This window comes from Pecten maximus, chromosome 8 (genome assembly GCF_902652985.1).
Source record: "Pecten maximus chromosome 8, xPecMax1.1, whole genome shotgun sequence".
Taxonomy (NCBI): domain Eukaryota; kingdom Metazoa; phylum Mollusca; class Bivalvia; order Pectinida; family Pectinidae; genus Pecten; species Pecten maximus.
Window position 1 is genome coordinate 31,685,996 of NC_047022.1, and position 17,850 is coordinate 31,703,845.

The window sequence follows — 17,850 nt, forward strand, 5'->3', positions numbered from 1 at the left end:
GTGGGCCGACGGAAAATGCGGTACGCTCCTTGTGTTCTTCCTCCAGCTCAATCTGATGGTAACCTGACTTCAAGTCCAACACTGTAAAGTAGTGTGATCCAGCTAAGCAATCCAGAATGTCCTCAACTCGTGGTAACGCATAGGAATCCCGGATGGTTCGTTGATTTAGCTGACGGAAATCCACACACATCCTCAATGATCCATCTTTCTTTCTCACCAGCACGATGTTTGATGACCAAGGACTGTAGGATGGTTTGATGACTCCGGCAGATAATAGTTGCTGTAGATGAGTCTTCACCTCGTCATACATGGATGGCGGTATCCTCCTATGGCGTTGTTTAAAAGCAACTGAGTCAGTCACATCGATTCGGTGTTTCACGAGATCAGTACATCCGAGGTCAGTATCACCATGTGAAAATATATCCTCGTATTCCTGTATGAGTTCCGTTCCTCGCTGTAGTTCCTCCTTCGAAACTGCTGAATTGGTAAAGTCTATCTTGTCCATAAATGACTTTGGTTTTCCAACCTCTCCATCGACAGTAGGAAGTTCTTGGACAACCACCGGCTGTATCTCGCATAAAATTGCCTTCGGAGGAATAATAAAGGTATGCGTTGTTAAATTTGACAGTTGGACGTCCAATGGATGTGAACTTTCGCAGTCATAGGAAAACACAGTAGGTGTAACATCAATATCCTTTGACAACTTGGATCGTTCTGAGGGCTGAATGATAGCACATGTAGTCGGATAAGCGCTCCGCTGGTCTACATATCCCTTCAGGGTGATAGTAGAGTTTGGTCTAAGGACGCAATCCATGTTTCCTGCATTCTTGACTAGGCCAATGCTGTTACGATTCCTAGCTAAATCCCGATCTCTCAATGTCATGCAGCGAAATGCCAAATACCATGGAGTATCCAATCCCCTCTGCAAGAACTTCGATCCATTCCTACCACGACATTCTTCCAACAATACTGACAAAACGTTGGTTCCAATCAACACTGGTACCTTGGAGTTATAGTTGCTGTTAGGGACTACCAACAAAAGACATCTCTGCTCACCTCTTCCGGACAAACCATCAAAACTGACTTCTGCTTCGATAAGTCCTGAGTAAGGCAACTGTTGTCCATCAGCACATTCTATGGCAAGCATCTCATTGATAGGCTGTAACTCCAAATGATTCAGATGACACTCATAAAACTCCTGACTAACTGTAGATACGGTTGCACCTGTATCCAATAACGCTCTGGTTTCCTTACCTTCTATGTTGACATCCACTTCATTAGCGTTGCCAATCATCTGCGTTCCCGTCCTTGTAGTCTTAGCACTTCTGTTCGGACCTTGAATTCGGAAATCTATGAGCGATCCGTCTTCATAGACTCCTTCCCTTTTAGCGAACTGCGTGAGTGGTCCAAGATTACTCTACATCGTGCTTTGATATGTCCAGGCTGCCTGCATCTCCAGCATATAATATCAGGCTTCTTGCCTGACGACGAGTCATCATGATCAGGCTTCTCTTGCGATGGCTTGGAATTGTAGACGGACCCTCCTCCGAAGTTGTTAGAGTTCCCTCTATTCCGGTTCCGGTAATCCCGGCTGTTCTTCCCAGAAGTTGCTCCACCATCGGATATCTGCTTTTCCAACCTCTGAATAGCAGCAGACAACTGGTTGACCATGGATCTCAAATCCTCCTTCTCCTCCCCCTCAACAGCTGAGTTGGCGGTAACGGTCGTCTTCAAGGATTTCTCGCTGTTCCTGGTCCTCTCTACTGATCTAACTGCTATGCAGAGTTCTTCATAGTCAGCAATGGAGTCATACTTGTGGCCGGTAATATCTCTTAACTCTGGCCTCAATCCAGACCAAAACTTGTTGTGCAATCGCTTATTGCGTTCCTCGGGTCCTATACAAGAATCAGCTCTCAGTAACAAATCTTCCAGTCTACATGCCCATTCCGTCACGTTCTCCTTGGGTTGCTGATGTGCGGCATAAAAGTTCTCAAGCAATGTCTCCTGGTCATCCACTATACCATACAAACTTCTGAGTTTGGCGATCAACTGTGCCGGCGTGGCGTTAGCTCCCAGTCGCATGGCTACTCTGGCTGCAGTGCCCTTCAAAGATCTCCGGATAGACTGCCCAATGACATCCTGTGACTTACCCGTGTCAATCAGACATTGTACCTCGTATTTCCACAAATCGAAAGTAGCCTCACCTTTTCCTTCATCTCCAGAAAATACCGGTAACTTGTAGAATCTGGTGTCCAGAGTGCCTGTAATAGAACCATTACCCTGACTAACTACATTACCACTTACCACTTGTTCAGCAATCGGTTGGTCAGCAGTGTCCAATCCTCCTGTGGAATTAAGAAAATCTAGCATCTGTTTCCTTAACGTAACTAAACTATCACCTTTAGGTCTAGCACCCAATTGTGAAAACAACTTAGACACATCCTCTACAGCGTTCCCCTCCGCCTGTAAAGGTATCGCTTCCGCCTGTGCAGGTTGCTCTGTAGTATCCGTCATGGCGAAATCGGTGGTACGATATATACAACAAAACACAAATAAAATATTCATGTAAATAAACACGAAGTTCATCTATGTGTTCTTACCAAACACAGAACAAGTATTTTACTCTTGTTCTCATAGATATACACACTTACAAATCAAATAAAATCAACCAGCTCTGCATCATCTACCGTCAATGAATGATCCAACACCTGAAAGAAAACTGAATGAATCCTGCAAAGAATGATATTCGGTCGCGTTCAGCCACAGTATTCGCGTATAAGTAACCGCAAATGTCAATCCGATAAGCGATAAATAGCACCTAACGCACCATCATTCATTCAACATAAAACAGAAAATCCACACCGCACATGTAACATAGAACCCCAACTGCGACCAAGTACGTATCCACAAATAAATAAATCCCACTTACAACAAAAACTAAAGTAATCCTACATGTTAACTTTCGAAACTGAAGAACAAAAAAAAAAAATCAAAAAAATCTAAACAAATCTATCAATGAACGACGACAAAAAAAACTAAATGTCTAAACAGATAAAGCAAAAATAGAAAAAAATGAGAAAACAAATTCCGCAAAATTAACGAAGTCAATTTAAATGAAAAGCCAAAATAAAAAAAAATAAAAAAAATTTTGCAAGTACGAGTGATTTCCCTGAAGCAGAGTTAAATGATTCAACAATCAAGCATAAATTAATCGAAAGACAAACAAATTAATACACTATTTAAGTTATTAATTTGAAACAACTATAGCAAAATCAATTAATACTAACAAAAGTTTTAAGCTAAATATGAAAACATTCAAATTAATCAAAGTAAATTACAATAGGAAAAGTAAAGAAAAACAAATCAATATACCGGAAATACCAAAAACTGGAAGTTCCCTAAATTTACCGGAAATACGAAGCTATACCGGAAGTAATGAAACTATATGACCAAAAATATTACAAGGCAAAAACACAAATATATATCAAATTATAAAATGTATGAATTATATGTATATCAATTTACACTATTTAGAGTTCATATTTCACGAAAGAACATACAAGATTAATCAGCAAAATAGGTGGAAAGTCAGTGTTACACAAATGTCATTTACCGTGTAAGGTCAGCTACACTGGTCCAGTTCTTCTCCAGGTCCAAAACGGTTAGAATAACTGCGCACATCGCAGTCGCGTGATACACAAAACACACTCGCGATCGTTGGTCAAGGTCATCAGGAGGTCGTTCGAGCGTACGTGCGTGCCTCTCCGGTATACGAAATCCATCCCGTCAACAGGTGAAATTGGCCACTAAGGTTTACTCGGGTGAGTTTACCTGTCCGGTGTATAATATTTCACGGTCGTAGATATCTGTACAACATCCCGTCAAGCGGTGTCAGCGGGTACACAAGGCCATCAACGATACATGGGCGCCAATGTAATAGTCGTCTTATTTCTTCAATAATACAACTCCGGGTTCTTGTTTCCAATATTTATTATTATACAAATAAAACCCTGTAACATGAAATACATCATATTACCATATATTTATACATAATGATAATTCACGCAATTATACAATGAGACAAAGTATCTCCCTGACCGTAGTCAGTTACATTAATTACAATTGGCGAATATATACATTAAAACTGTTTTAATCAATCTATACATTATATAGAAATAGCAGCTCTTACATTATTTATACAATTATCATTCATTTATCTTAATTACATTAAAATACCCACCTCTTCAGTATGAAGAGGGTTTTCCCGGACTATGTCCGCCGAGTCCTCTGTACTCGTCTTAACGTTCAGTTAATAAGCTATATGAATAAAATAATGCACACATTAAAACCATGCTTCATTGAAATCACTCGCGTAATACGACCACGCCCGAAATCTGAATTAATTTCCAGAATATCAACTTTACTTTTAACAAAAATACTACCTTTAATCAAATATATTATATAAAAGATACTATATTACATTACGCTTATATATATTTTTACACAGGTACTTACGTTTAATGACTCTAGTGTTCGCTACATCTTTTCGTCTCTATGCTGGCTATGATTACCAATATACGATGTTGTCCCTCTGACCGCTCTGTTCATAAGTGACCAGTGCGCCAGGTAAAACTACCCAACATTCAACACTCGCATTCCATAAATAGACAATACGTACACTACAAACAGGTTTACATACACGTTACATCACATCCGCTCATTAGCTCGCTCGCATTCTCACGTGCTATTCTACCGCGCGCGCTAAAACTATTGCCGCATTGCGTACCGTAGAATGCTTCGCGGAAAGCTGACTTCCGTTTCATACGGCGCGTATATTTAAAATACAAAAACATATTAAAAGTATATTGTCAAATAATGACACTACTACACATCTACATCAAAATATTACTTTTTATAATATTTTTAACAATAACTGTCCGTATCATATCACTGACTTACTACGACCTTTTATTAACACCAATGATGTCTATAATTTTCGCCATGCTAGATTGTTTAATATTCCTGCCTTGAGAACTCAACTATACAGCAATAGTTTTTTTCCGTCCTTGATGTCTGAATGGAACAGTCCGTCCTGTCCGTTTCCCTCTATGTCTTCCGTACGTGAAATAAAAAAGGAATGCTTACAAGCTGGTATTACATATAATTTCCCACTATGTTCTGAAACATTTAAATATTCTGGCGAAAGAAAAATCAATATTATAATATGTCAGTTAAGAAATTCCGCTTGTAATCTAAACTCTGATTTATTTTATTCTCACTTATGTGATAGTCCTGCCTGCCGGTGTGGTTTTCCGATTGAAGATTCCTATCCCTATTTTCTTTATTGTCCTCTCTATACTAATAAAAAAATTCGCCTAAGTAACTCCATTGCTGTATTAGATGTTAACATTCCTTTTTCTATCGAAACTTTCCTCTATGGATATAATAGTCATGTTTTTAATTCAAATGATATGTTATTGAAGATCGTACAGGAATACAATTACATTAGAGATACCAAACGCTTTAAATAAGATATTAATAACTAATTATAATTAATTGAGTTGATTTTAGATTTATTAATTAAGATGTGAAAAATTATTAATCTAAGAGGCATTTTGACATGTCTAACATACGCTTCATGATTTATTTATATTCAACTTGCGAGACTCTCCGAAATTGTCTGTTCAATCACTATTATCTTTGCTTTACTACATATATTTTCTACTTGTGGATTTTATGTATTGTACTGTTATCAATGTAATTATCGGGAGAGGGCTAATATAGGCATTACCTGTTGCCCAATTCCCTTTGAATTAACATCTTCAATAAAATATTCTGAAATGAAATGAAGGGAGTATTATCTTCCTTGACCAACAAGAAGCATTCGATAGAATTGAATGGGGGTGGATATTAAAAACTATGAAAGAATTCAACTTTGGTAAAGTTTTCTGCGATTGGATAGAAATGCTTCTAAAAGATTCAAAAACATGCATACAAACAAATGGATTTACATCATCGTATTTCAATATTTCAAGATCTGCGCGTCAAGGTTGCCCAGTAGCCCCGATGCTGTATATAATTCAGGCAGAACCTCTAGCCTGTGCTATAAGAGCAAATCAAAATATAAAAGGAATTAAATTGCCAGGTATAAATCAAATTGAGACTAAACTTAACATGTTTGCTGATGGCACTCAATTATTCAATAGAACAGAACAGTCCATAATAAAAGCCTTCGAAATACTCTCCATTTATGAAAAAGCATCCGGATCAAAAATTAACTATGATAAGACATAAGCAATATACCTTGGTGCATGGAAAAATAAAATACCTTCTTTCAAAAAATTCAAATTCAAAAAGCTCTGGCATCTATATCGAACATAGACACCAAAATGACAGTTTAATCCTTAAGTAGTTCCTCTAGCCTACGTTTTGACCTTTGCCCACCACCAAAGAAAAATGTAGTCTACTACATGTACTTATTAGTGGAACTTCATACTTGCGAAATATGTTCATGTTGGTGAGGCGGTGTGTTATATTATTGTGTCGTTCCTCTAGTCCACATTTTTTACCTACACCAAATAAAACGTTAGTCTTAGCTCTATCTCCTACACTACCTATCCGTGGAACTTCATACTTGGGGCTAGGGTTCACCTAGTGGAGGCGGTGTCAGTGTGTCATGTACTGGAATTCCTCACTTGAGGAGTGGATTGACCTTCATTTAAATTCTTATATCACCTATTGAAGTAGTTACATTCGTCAATCTATTCACATTTATACCACCAACTACAGTTATTGAATATGTTAGATCTGACAAACATTCAGTGTGTAGAATTAGTTCTTAGACATTTTTATCAACTTTGCATGTAATATCTCATTCGGTAGCCGGGGATTATAATTCGATTGGAATTCGCCGAATTGTTTTTATAAATATGTTTTGTCAAAACTCGGCGTCTAACATTTTAATCGTGTCCGGATTCCATCCGGAGTTATTCCGTTGTTTACCCTGGGCGGATATACAGCGGCGGTTGTGTGTTACTGTTTAACGTGCCATCAACACATCTTTGTCATTCGAGGTCACCTCAAAGGTCAATATACTGATATAAAGTCGTAACCTCACTGACATGACGATGTTTACAATCTCAAATCTTAATGCTTTAAAATCCATTGCAAAATAATAGCTGGAGAAAAATATCAGAATGTGTTAAATGAGTCGTGAAATGTACCCGAGGAGTGTACATAACGAGATCGTAGGTTCCTTAGGTATTTCGCTTTAATATCTTAGTTCCTCATTTATTTATATGCGATACAATGTATCTGCTAAAATTCAATGACCTTTCACTGATAATGGGATTTCCCAGGAACTAATTCATTTCAACTACTCATATAAACAAATATATTTTTATGGCGTTCAGCCTACCTTCACAGAAATTTACTACAGGAATTTGAATATGAGGAACTGTATATATCAGGAATTATCTGTATGATTAAAAATATAATGAACTGTTCGCACGTTAATCGTAATACGGTCATTACTATAGCAAGCCGTACTGGGAAAAAGAGGCATTCATTGATATTAATAGTTATATATCAATATTAGAAATGATTCATCAATATTAATAAATGTTTGTTAATATTAATAAATACCATTTATTTATTCATTATTAATATATTGATAAATCATAAATATTAACATATGAATTATTGATATTAATAAATGAATTATGAAAATTAATAAATGCCTCATTTTCTACACGGATTGCCATACATAACCTCAGATTAATCGATATTTAAACAGTTTCTGGTTAAGCTGGTAAATCAGTATCTTATCAAAAGGCCTGCTCTTATAGGCAGCTATAGCCTATACAATGATAATGATGTAAAATTTCTTTCAGATAAAAAAACCCTCTTTATTTAACGAATGTATGACTTTATTCGCATTTAATATAAACCGGTATATCACGTGGTTTACATGTTGTTGCTTATCCAGTTACGGTACTCTGAAACACGGGTGTACACACTCGGATACCCAGAGCACGAGCTGACCCCCCATGACGTCACTCCGGCCAGAATGAACTGTCCATCCACTCTACACACCAAAGGACCACCGCTATCACCCTGGAGAATGAAAAGTCACGGTGTTACACCAAATAACACGACAATACTTATTTCAAATCATTTTAAACTAGATTATTGTAAAATTAACACAAAGATAATACCATAGGTAGTATGATATAAACTAAAAAGAAATAACAGCGCATGGATTAACAAAGGGATAATAGACTAAGCCTACATCATATAATTCATTTCCTAATTATCTTTATTGGGACTCAGAATTGGTAATGAGGAAAAGAATAATGATGACGATAACAGTCGATCATTATTTTAGTTTCCAAACATGTCGCGGCCATATTTGTAATGACCGCGTTCGTGTGACCTGAAAAGATCTCGCGTAACACAGGACAATCATTATGCTGAAAAAAAGTTACCGGTGAGGTTTTAAATCACGTGATTCACATTACAAATATGACCGCGAAATATTTGGAAACAAGGTCGGTACTGTAGCGTAAGGCTATGAACCAGTAAAGTTATACACCGTCAGAGGATGAACAAGGCAGATGTTATAGTGTCAGGCTATGAACCAGTAAAGTAATACAACGTCAGACGATTAACAAAACAGATGTTATAGTATCAGGCTATGAACCAGTAAAGTTATACAACGTCAGAGGATGAACAAGGCAGGTGTTATAGTATCAGGCTATGAACCAGTAAAGTAATACACCGTCAGACGATGAACAAGACAGGTGTTATAGCATCAGGCTATGAACCAGTAAAGTTATACACCGTCAGACGATGAACAAAACAGGTGTTATAGTATCAGGCTATGAACCAGTAAAGTTATACACCGTCAGAGGATGAACAAAACAGGTGTTATAGTATCAGGCTATGAACCAGTAAAGTTATACACCGTCAGACGATGAACAAAACAGGTGTTATAGCATCAGGCTATGAACCAGTAAAGTTATACACCGTCAGACGATGAACAAAAGGCAGGTGTTATAGTATCAGGCTATGAACCAGTAAAGTAATACACCGTCAGAGGATGAACAAAACAGGTGTTATAGCATCAGGCTATGAACCAGTAAAGTAATACACCGTCAGAAGATGAACAAGGCAGGTGTTATAGTATCAGGCTATGAACCAGTAAAGTAATACACCGTCAGAAGATGAACAAGACAGGTGTTATAGTGTCAGGCTATGAACCAATAAAGTAATACAACGTCAGACGATGAACAAGGCAGGTGTTATAGTGTCAGGCTATGAACCAGTAAAGTTATACACCGTCAGACGATGAACAAGGCAGGTGTTATAGTGTCAGGCTATGAACCAGTAAAGTAATACAACGTCAGACGATTAACAAGGCAGGTGTTATAGTATCAGGCTATGAACCAGTAAAGTACATTTCGTAGTACAACGTCAGAGGATGAACAAGGCAGGTGTTATAGTGTCAGGCTATGAACCAGTAAAGTAATACAACGTCAGACGATGTAAAAGTCAGGCACTTTAGCGTAAGGCTTTGAACCAGTAAAGTAATACACCTTTAGAAGATGAACAAAAAAGGCACTTTAGCGTCAGGCTATGGACAAATAAAGTAATTTTCCGTTAGAAGATGAACAATGTAGGTACTATAGCGGCAGGTTATGAACCAGTAAAGGAACCACAAAGAACTTACGTTGCATGATCCCTTATTTGTCTCAAACAGACAGATGTGTGTATTGAAGATGGAAGCTCCCGATACACGGCGCCATTTCCGGCTACAGTCAGAGTTAGTGATGACGTCAATGTTGACTTCCATCAACTTTGGAGCAACAGAACTTGAAGCTGTTAAATAAAAATAAATATAAATTAAAAAAAAATAATGAAAACACAATGAATAAATAATAGTAATATCACAACTATATTCTGATTTGTATTGTCCATGGTAGACATGCTGCATTTCCAGTATAATTGTTATTTAGTTTTATTTTTACACACGGTAAACTCTCGGAATAATAGAAGTCGTGAGACTAGTGGGATGTCACTATAAAGATGACACTTGTTCATGAGTTTGTCTTATCTCGGCAGAAGGATATAATAGTCTCACAGTTAACCATTTTCTCCGAAATCTATTCATTATATTCTGTCAAACTTCTATACTGCATGATGTATCATTGTAGTAAACGTACCATTTGTCTTCCCCCAGCCAGTGAGCCAGCAGTCATTGTTTCCGACAAAGTCATCACCTTTGGCTGCCATTGGAACAAGCTGGACGACATCGTTCAGCTCTGCGTTGTCCACAAGTCTGAGAATGGCGATATCGTTGGGGTAGCCACCAGCACTGCCATCATAACTGCCATGCTATGGGAGGTAAACAAATGTTTAAAAATACTGTAATCAATAACAATATCATAATTCGACAATCTTAATTCAGCGATACCAATAAACACCAGATATACTGTTCTTTAGTTTACAAAATATTTTTAATAGTTTGTCAATATATTTTAATCATCTTTTTTACAAAATTATTTAAATGCCACTTAATATATATCAAAGCGCCATTTAAACAATTTTCTAAAACTGACTTTTATCTTTGACCGTGTAATATAAGGTAATGTACAATATTCAACTGGATTCGAAGCAGTTGAAGCTGTAATCCAATATGTTCAATTGTATGTATAGCAATGGTTGCGCCATTCTACATCAAGTCAATTTCTTCGCTCATCTCGACATGACGTCTTCTTTGTGCCTTAGTAACGTCAATTATCTCCTTGGAGTTTCAAATCACACTGGTTTACCCGAGTGTATATCACTCTGTGCTGCATGGTTTATCTTGTGTGTCTTTTTTTACAATCGTGTTAATTCTATTGTTTGTATATACACTGTAAATAAAACAATGATGGTCTGAAGACTCCAAGTAATGAGACATTTGATATGACAAGAACAAAGATGAAAACATCTTGATATTCTTAGAATCGACTATCAGCACAATAGATTGTGAAATTGTTATTGAACCTTTAAAAAATAAAACATACCATGATAATTTCAGAAATCTGAATTCTTTGTTCTTTTCCAGAGTTTCTCTCCAACTCGTCCTCTCCCATAACGACAGAAAAGTCACTGGTACTGTAAGACAGAATCGTTTTGTATTTACACTCGACCTCGAATGTCTCGATTGGTACAATGTACCTCATTTATTCTCATTTATTGTTTTATGTTTTATCTTAAAAAGAAAAGGTCCCTAGCATCACTGACAAGTCCCTGAAGAACGAAACAGTTGCATGATATAGGATTAAATCCGTTATAAGTATCATTCAAATACCGCGTCCATTATTTAAAGTTTCCATATCTAACGTACTTTTTAAATGACATAAAATGAAATAAAACAGCGATTAACAAAGTCTGTCAGGTTCAGTATAAATCTATAAAAACATTGTTATAGATTCATATCAAATGCTTTTCTGTATAAACTCTTCAGTATCCTTGTAATGTCACGTGAGTGTATGTAAATGACAATAGGGCATTGGTACTAGATCTGAGTCACGATACAATATGACCTAACACTACGCACGTAAAAAATGTAAAAAAAAAAAAAAAAAAAGTCAACTTACACGCCAAAATCTACACAGTGCGCAGCTGTGAGCACTACATCCGGTGCGATGAGGGAGCCACCACAAATATGACTGTCCCGGTACTGAAGCGACGCCTGCCACGGCCATTCGTTAGAATCAGTTTCTTGGCCTCCAATGATGCGAGATATTTGTTCGTCCATCGTAAATCTGGCTGTTAACATGTATAACATTTGGTGCCACATTATTCAATACTGGACAATATAAATACTCAATAATGAATTGGCAAAACAATCAATACAGAAAACAACACGTCTTCCATAAACAAACATATATTCTACGTTAATATTACAGGTGCACATTACTCTATTTTAATGTGTGTTGGATAAATACCTCATAACCAAAAAAACAAATAGTTTATGATTTCATTTCAAATAAAGTTAAAGAAACATAACTCGCTCAACATTAGAAACCTTAAAAACAAATGCAATGATGAAAATAGGAAGTAATTTTCATGCAGCAACATATCCATATGTAGTAAAACATTATATATATTTATTTTTTACATCTTCGGAAGCCAAGGATTCTTGTATAAATATTTACGTATCTTAGATACTTTCGTTTGTGTATAGTGTAAATTGCCCATTTTTTCTATTTCATTTTCTTCATTTTTTCTCAGTCAATGCTGGAAGAGGTCATATACAACGAACGAGCAACAGAAATCAATTGTTACGAAAATATAATTGAAGTAATATAATTTATACAAACGAGGATAATTTTGAAAACAGAAAGAAGAAATATACATATATAAATAAAAATAAAGTATATACATATGAAAAGGATGCATATTAATAACACACATTTTAACAACAAACACAATGAATATTAAATAGTTCTTGAAGTTTACAGACATAGCATATATAAGAAATACCCAGCCACCTTAAGTATGATATACGTACCACAGACGACTGTAGCCAGAGAGAGGAGACATGCCAGTGATTTGGTAAGACCCATACTGATAGTTACTGTGATAGCAGTACCAAGCTACTGCAGCACTGACCATGCTCGTATTTATAGCACCACCCCTGTCTCAGAACCTCTAATTACGCACATGCAATTTCAGCATCGTGTCAAGCAGGTTTTAAATGTAAACATGCACAATGGGACATACACATCAGATGTGCTTCTCTCAGGTACTTGTGTGTGGGATAGTCACTGATGGTCAAAGTTGACCATAAATTCATCGGTACCCGAACTTACCTTTGGCGTCTCTTGGTAAACAAATGCAGGTGTACTCAAAGTTTAATATCACGAAATATCTATAAATATCGTTACGTTTGCCATTCAGGTTTCGAAATGCTACATGATTGCAATTAAAAGATATACGTCACAAAATGCACCAAGTTTCCCCAGAAGTAAATCTGGTACTCCGGTGGTCACTTAATAATTACTAGTGGTAGGTATTCTTCAAATGTATTCTACACGGTTTGTAGTATTAATCTGTGAGTTTCTAAGATATATGACATAAATTTATAATGTTTTATGAATGCTAATAGACACCTTAATTTGACTCATTTCAACGCTCATTGTCTATACTAGCCATGTATATGATAGCTAGGTCCCTTCGATCTCTAGGTAATATAAAACGCAGCTATGATCCCTAGAATCCCTAGATTATATATAATGGCGGTATATTGTCCTCGAGGTCTGGAATAGTTTAAATGATTCCTGTCCCCTAGAACTCTGGATTATGTATAATGGCGGTATATTGTCCTCGAGGTCTGGAATAGTTTAAATGATTCCTGTCCCCTAGAACTCTGGATTATATATAATGGCGGTATATTGTCCTCGAGGTTTGGAATAGTTTAAATGATTTCTCTCCCCTAGAACAATGGATTATATAAAATGACGGTATATTATTGTCCTCGAAGTCTGGAATAGTTTAAATGATTTTCTGTCCCCTAGAACACTGGATTATATATAATGGCGGTATATTGTCCTCGAGGTCTGGAATAGTTTAAATGATTTCTGTTCCCTAGAACTCTGGATTATAGAAAATGACGGTATATTGTTCTCGAGGTCTGGAATAGTTTAAATGATTCCTGTCCCCTAGAACTCTGGATTATGTATAATGGCGGTATATTGTCCTCGAGGTCTGGAATAGTTAAAATGATTTCTGTTCCCTAGAATACCTAGATTATATATAATGGCGGTATATTGTTAGGTCTGGAATAGTTTAAATGATTTCTGTCCCCTAGAACTCTGGATTATATAAAATGGCGGTATATTGTCCTCGAGGTCTGGAATAGATTAAATGATTCCTGTCCCCTAGAACTCTGGATTATATATAATGGCGGTATATTGTCCTCGAGGTCTGGAATAGTTTAAATGATTTCTGTCCCCTAGAACTCTGGATTATGTATAATGGCGGTATATTGTCTTCGAGGTTTGGAAAAGTTTAAATGATTTCTGTTCCCTAGAATATAAAATGGCGGTATATTGTTCTCGAGGTCTGGAATATTTAAATAATTTCTGTACCCTAGAAGTCTGAATTATATACAAAAATATAATGGCTTAACATTGCCCTTGAGGTCTGGAATATTTTTAATGATTTCTGACCCAAAGATGTTTGGATTATATAAATGACGGTATATTGTCCTCGAGGTCTGGAATAGTTTAAATGATTTCTGTTCTCTAGAAGTCTGGATTATATAAAATGACGGTATATTGTCCTCGAGGTCTGAACTATTTTAAAGAGGCTTGCCCGCAGAGAGATCAGAAAAATTGGCTAATAGAAACAGATTTTTTACACATGACAGATTGTTGGAATTGTTGAGTTTTTCATTTTATTTTCCTTATAAAACGCTGAAAAGTGATATTAAAACCTCATTTTAAGATTTTATTTATTTAATCGCAACCCGCAATAAGTCCCCGCTATAAAGTGGAGTCTAATTTGATTGACACATCAAAGAAGCAAGCACGTGCACAGTGCCGCACAGTGATAACTTCAAAGGCAACGGCGATTTACAAAGAAGATTTGCCGTTATATTCCATACATTTCCCTCTCAGGTTGAGTTTTAAACGTCTTTTAAATACATATTCTGAAATTGTTTTCAAGAAATAAAGTCGGAAAGCCTCTAATTTCGTCACATAGAAACGTGTACTGAAGTTTATTTAGTGATCGGAGATGTGCCGTTTACCGGTCCGTCTGCGGGTAAGCCTCTTTAAATGATTCTTGTCATCCTAGATAATACATTTTGTATGTCTGCATTACATGAAGTGATAACAAAGTCCTTTAGATCTAAGACTTCAAAACTTATTACTGTATTCTATAGAAATGCAATTCCCTCGTTACGAATCTCTTCCAAACACTGCAATGCAAGTTATTGTATCACAGAGGAATTTTTTTATTAGATTGAAATTCTGGACTTCTGACACGTTTAAAAAAAAGAATTTCGATAATATGAACTGGAAGTTATTTTAGAGACAATAGACAGTACGGTATAAGTTGTTTTAACTTGTGTATAGCGATAATGATAATTACCATCTGCTTTTAGAAGAACGTTACAACTACGTCTATTGTTAAAATCCAAGCAGGACTTGACAATATGTATGGACTATAACTAGACCCAAATGGTACCGAGATTGTGGTTGAAGTAAAACCATTAATTATGATGAATCTTGTTCTTCAGGTTGGTTCAGATTCTTTATTTGCTTAAGTTTTTGTTAACTCATCACATAAAACATAATACAATTTTACATACACGAACACATTAACTTTTCATACAACAGTAAATCTAATTGAAATCATATCTAGTCACTTGGATTATTGTTGATACATTATGATTTCAATCAGATTTCACTAATTCACATGCACACCATATACATTCATACCAACTTAATGATTGACATAGTATTGTAGAGAGAGAGAGAGAGAGTACATGTATATGGAATTATGGACTTACGCTAACATCAACCTTCTTCTGTACATAGCTAAACCAAGATTATATACTTCTTTCAAATTTTGTGTGCTTAATAATTGAATCAGTTTCTACATACTCGGATTTTTTACATAATAAGGTTTAAAATATTTTGCTCTTAAATCTGCATAAACATTACATTTTATCAAAAAGTGAAATTCGTCCTCAATATCATTATCATTGCAAAATGTACATATCCTCTGGTTTCTAACAAAATGTCTGTATCATCCTCTTTCTACATTTATATCCAAGTCATGTGCAGATAACCGAATCATAGTTACATATCTCTGTATGTTAGTTTCTAATGGCTTATTGAAATATGGCTGACAGTAAGAGGAAGTGATAAGATATTTATATAAATCTCCTTTAGATGAATTGTTTATCAGAGTTATACACTCCTGACGGAAAATATCTTTATTTTTATCTTTAATAACTCTACATCAAATTTTTGTACAAATTCTAAATTATATATAACCTATCCCACAATTGTTTAATTCCTGTTTCAACTGTACAATCCAACTATGATTGTTTTCTTCCATCTCTATAAGACATTCTTTTAAAATGCAATTATCAGTATTTTTCAGCTTCATCCAGTACTTTAATATTCTAATTTTCCTGACAACTGATAAGGATACTCTCCCGATTTCAGTATAAACCATACCATTTGTTGTGTTTTTTACACTCCCAGTAATCGTTTTAAAAAACTGATATGCCGCGGTGGCCGAGTGGTTAAGGTGTCCCGACACTTTAACACTAGCCCTCCACCTCTGGGTTGCGAGTTCGAAACCCACGTGGGGCAGTTGCGAGGTACTGACCGTAGGCCGGTGGTTTTTCTCCGGGTACTCCGACTTTCCTCCATCTCCAAAACCTGGCACGTCCTTAAATGACCCAGGCTGTTAATAGGACGTTAAACAAAAACAAACCAAACCAACTGATATGTAACTTTTCAATGTCAGCTGCTCAATGGAAACCCCATATTTCACACCCATATTTCGACACACTACTCACATAAGTATCAAAGACTGCTAAACAGGTTTCAATATTAAAATGATTACTTTAACATACATTCAATATAGAGAATAAAGCTTTCTTTCCTTGTTCTGAGATATGTTTTTGAGTCTTAAAGAATTTGCCATTATAATTCAACAGTAAACCTAGGTAATTGAATTAATTTACTATCTCTATTGTTTTATTATTATAATACCATTTCTCATTATTTCTAATGTATCCTCCATTTCTAAAAAATGATAATTTTAGTTTTCTCCACATTCACCGTTAATACCCATTTCTTGGTATACTCTTGTAAAGAATTCAATAAGTTTGGAGATCTTCGGGCATCTCAGGTATCAATACCATATCATCCGCATACACGAGTAAGAATATATTTATGGTTCTAATCTCTATTGACGGACAATTATCATTTATAAAGTTCATTTCTAAGTCATTAACATATAATGTAAAAAGTATCGGTGACAAAATTTCACCTTGGAATAATCCACAATTGACCTCATAAAATTCAGATGAACCATTATGTTTCACACAACATCTTAGGTTATCATAAAGGCTTCTTATAACTTTCAGCATTTTCCCTTCAATCCCCTCTTTAATTAATTTAAACCACAAATTCTGTCTGTTAACAAAATCAAAAGCCTTTTTATAATCAATGAAACAACAATATAAGCGTTTCCTTTTTCTAAGCGTCCGATCGATCAAACATTGCAAAGCAAAAATAGCGTCTACAGTCGACTGACTTTTCCGGAATCCGAATTGCGCGTCGGTTAATTTATTATACATTCTATCAACTACGACAAGTATTTCATTTAGCACTGAAGTGAATATTTTCCCAAGACAACTAACTAAGGTAATACCACGATAATCATCCGGGTTCTCTCTGTCCCCCTTTTTAAAATCCGGAATACACGTGCCAATACTCCACGAGGAAGGGAATTTATCGGATACAAAAGTAAGATTAAATAGAGCAATCAGACATGGAATGAAAAATTCTTTACCTGCCATAAAAATTTCATTATGCAAACCATCTAGTCCACATGCCTTGTTATGTATAAGATTATCTGTTGCACTTTTAACCTCTCTTTCAGTTATGTTCCTGTCCAATTCTTCGTACGATATTGTGATACTACTTTCATCATATTCCCGTAAAAACTCTTTAACTTTTCAATTTCCCGTACACTTACCGGTGATAACTTTCTAAAGTGATTGTAAAAATCTTCATTCGTTATTTTACAATTGGTTTGCTTGTTTTTCCT

At 35.9% G+C, this 17,850-nt stretch overlaps 1 protein-coding gene and 1 long non-coding RNA gene across 2 annotated transcripts; both read right to left on the bottom strand.

The window, feature by feature from the left end:
- Positions 1 to 3,816: 3,816 nt before the first annotated feature.
- On the bottom strand, positions 3,817 to 4,889 carry LOC117333201. Its single transcript, XR_004533847.1, has 2 exons — positions 4,516 to 4,889; positions 3,817 to 4,317 (listed from the first exon to the last, which is right to left on the bottom strand). It is a non-coding gene; the product is annotated as an uncharacterized LOC117333201 (long non-coding RNA).
- Positions 4,890 to 7,910: 3,021 nt separating this feature from the next.
- On the bottom strand, positions 7,911 to 12,695 carry LOC117333202 (elastase-1-like). Its single transcript, XM_033892376.1, has 6 exons — positions 12,563 to 12,695; positions 11,646 to 11,817; positions 11,070 to 11,160; positions 10,224 to 10,395; positions 9,731 to 9,879; positions 7,911 to 8,115 (listed from the first exon to the last, which is right to left on the bottom strand). Exons 1-6 carry the CDS (start codon positions 12,615 to 12,617, stop codon positions 7,966 to 7,968), a joined length of 789 nt encoding a protein of 262 aa, XP_033748267.1. The 5' UTR covers positions 12,618 to 12,695; the 3' UTR covers positions 7,911 to 7,965.
- Between the last annotated feature and the right edge of the window lie 5,155 nt (positions 12,696 to 17,850).

What these genes read in the sequence shown, in the direction of transcription:
- LOC117333202 (XM_033892376.1), bottom strand. Translation starts at nt 12,617, where the DNA reads ATGGGTCTTACCAAATCACTGGCATGTCTCCTCTCTCTGGCTACAGTC. An exon ending in CACTGTGTAGATTTTGGCGT is followed by an intron (nt 11,161 to 11,645) that starts GTAAGTTGACTT and finishes TCTGTCTTACAG; the next exon opens with TACCAGTGACTTTTCTGTCG. An exon ending in AGATTTCTGAAATTATCATG is followed by an intron (nt 10,396 to 11,069) that starts GTATGTTTTATT and finishes TACCTCCCATAG; the next exon opens with CATGGCAGTTATGATGGCAG.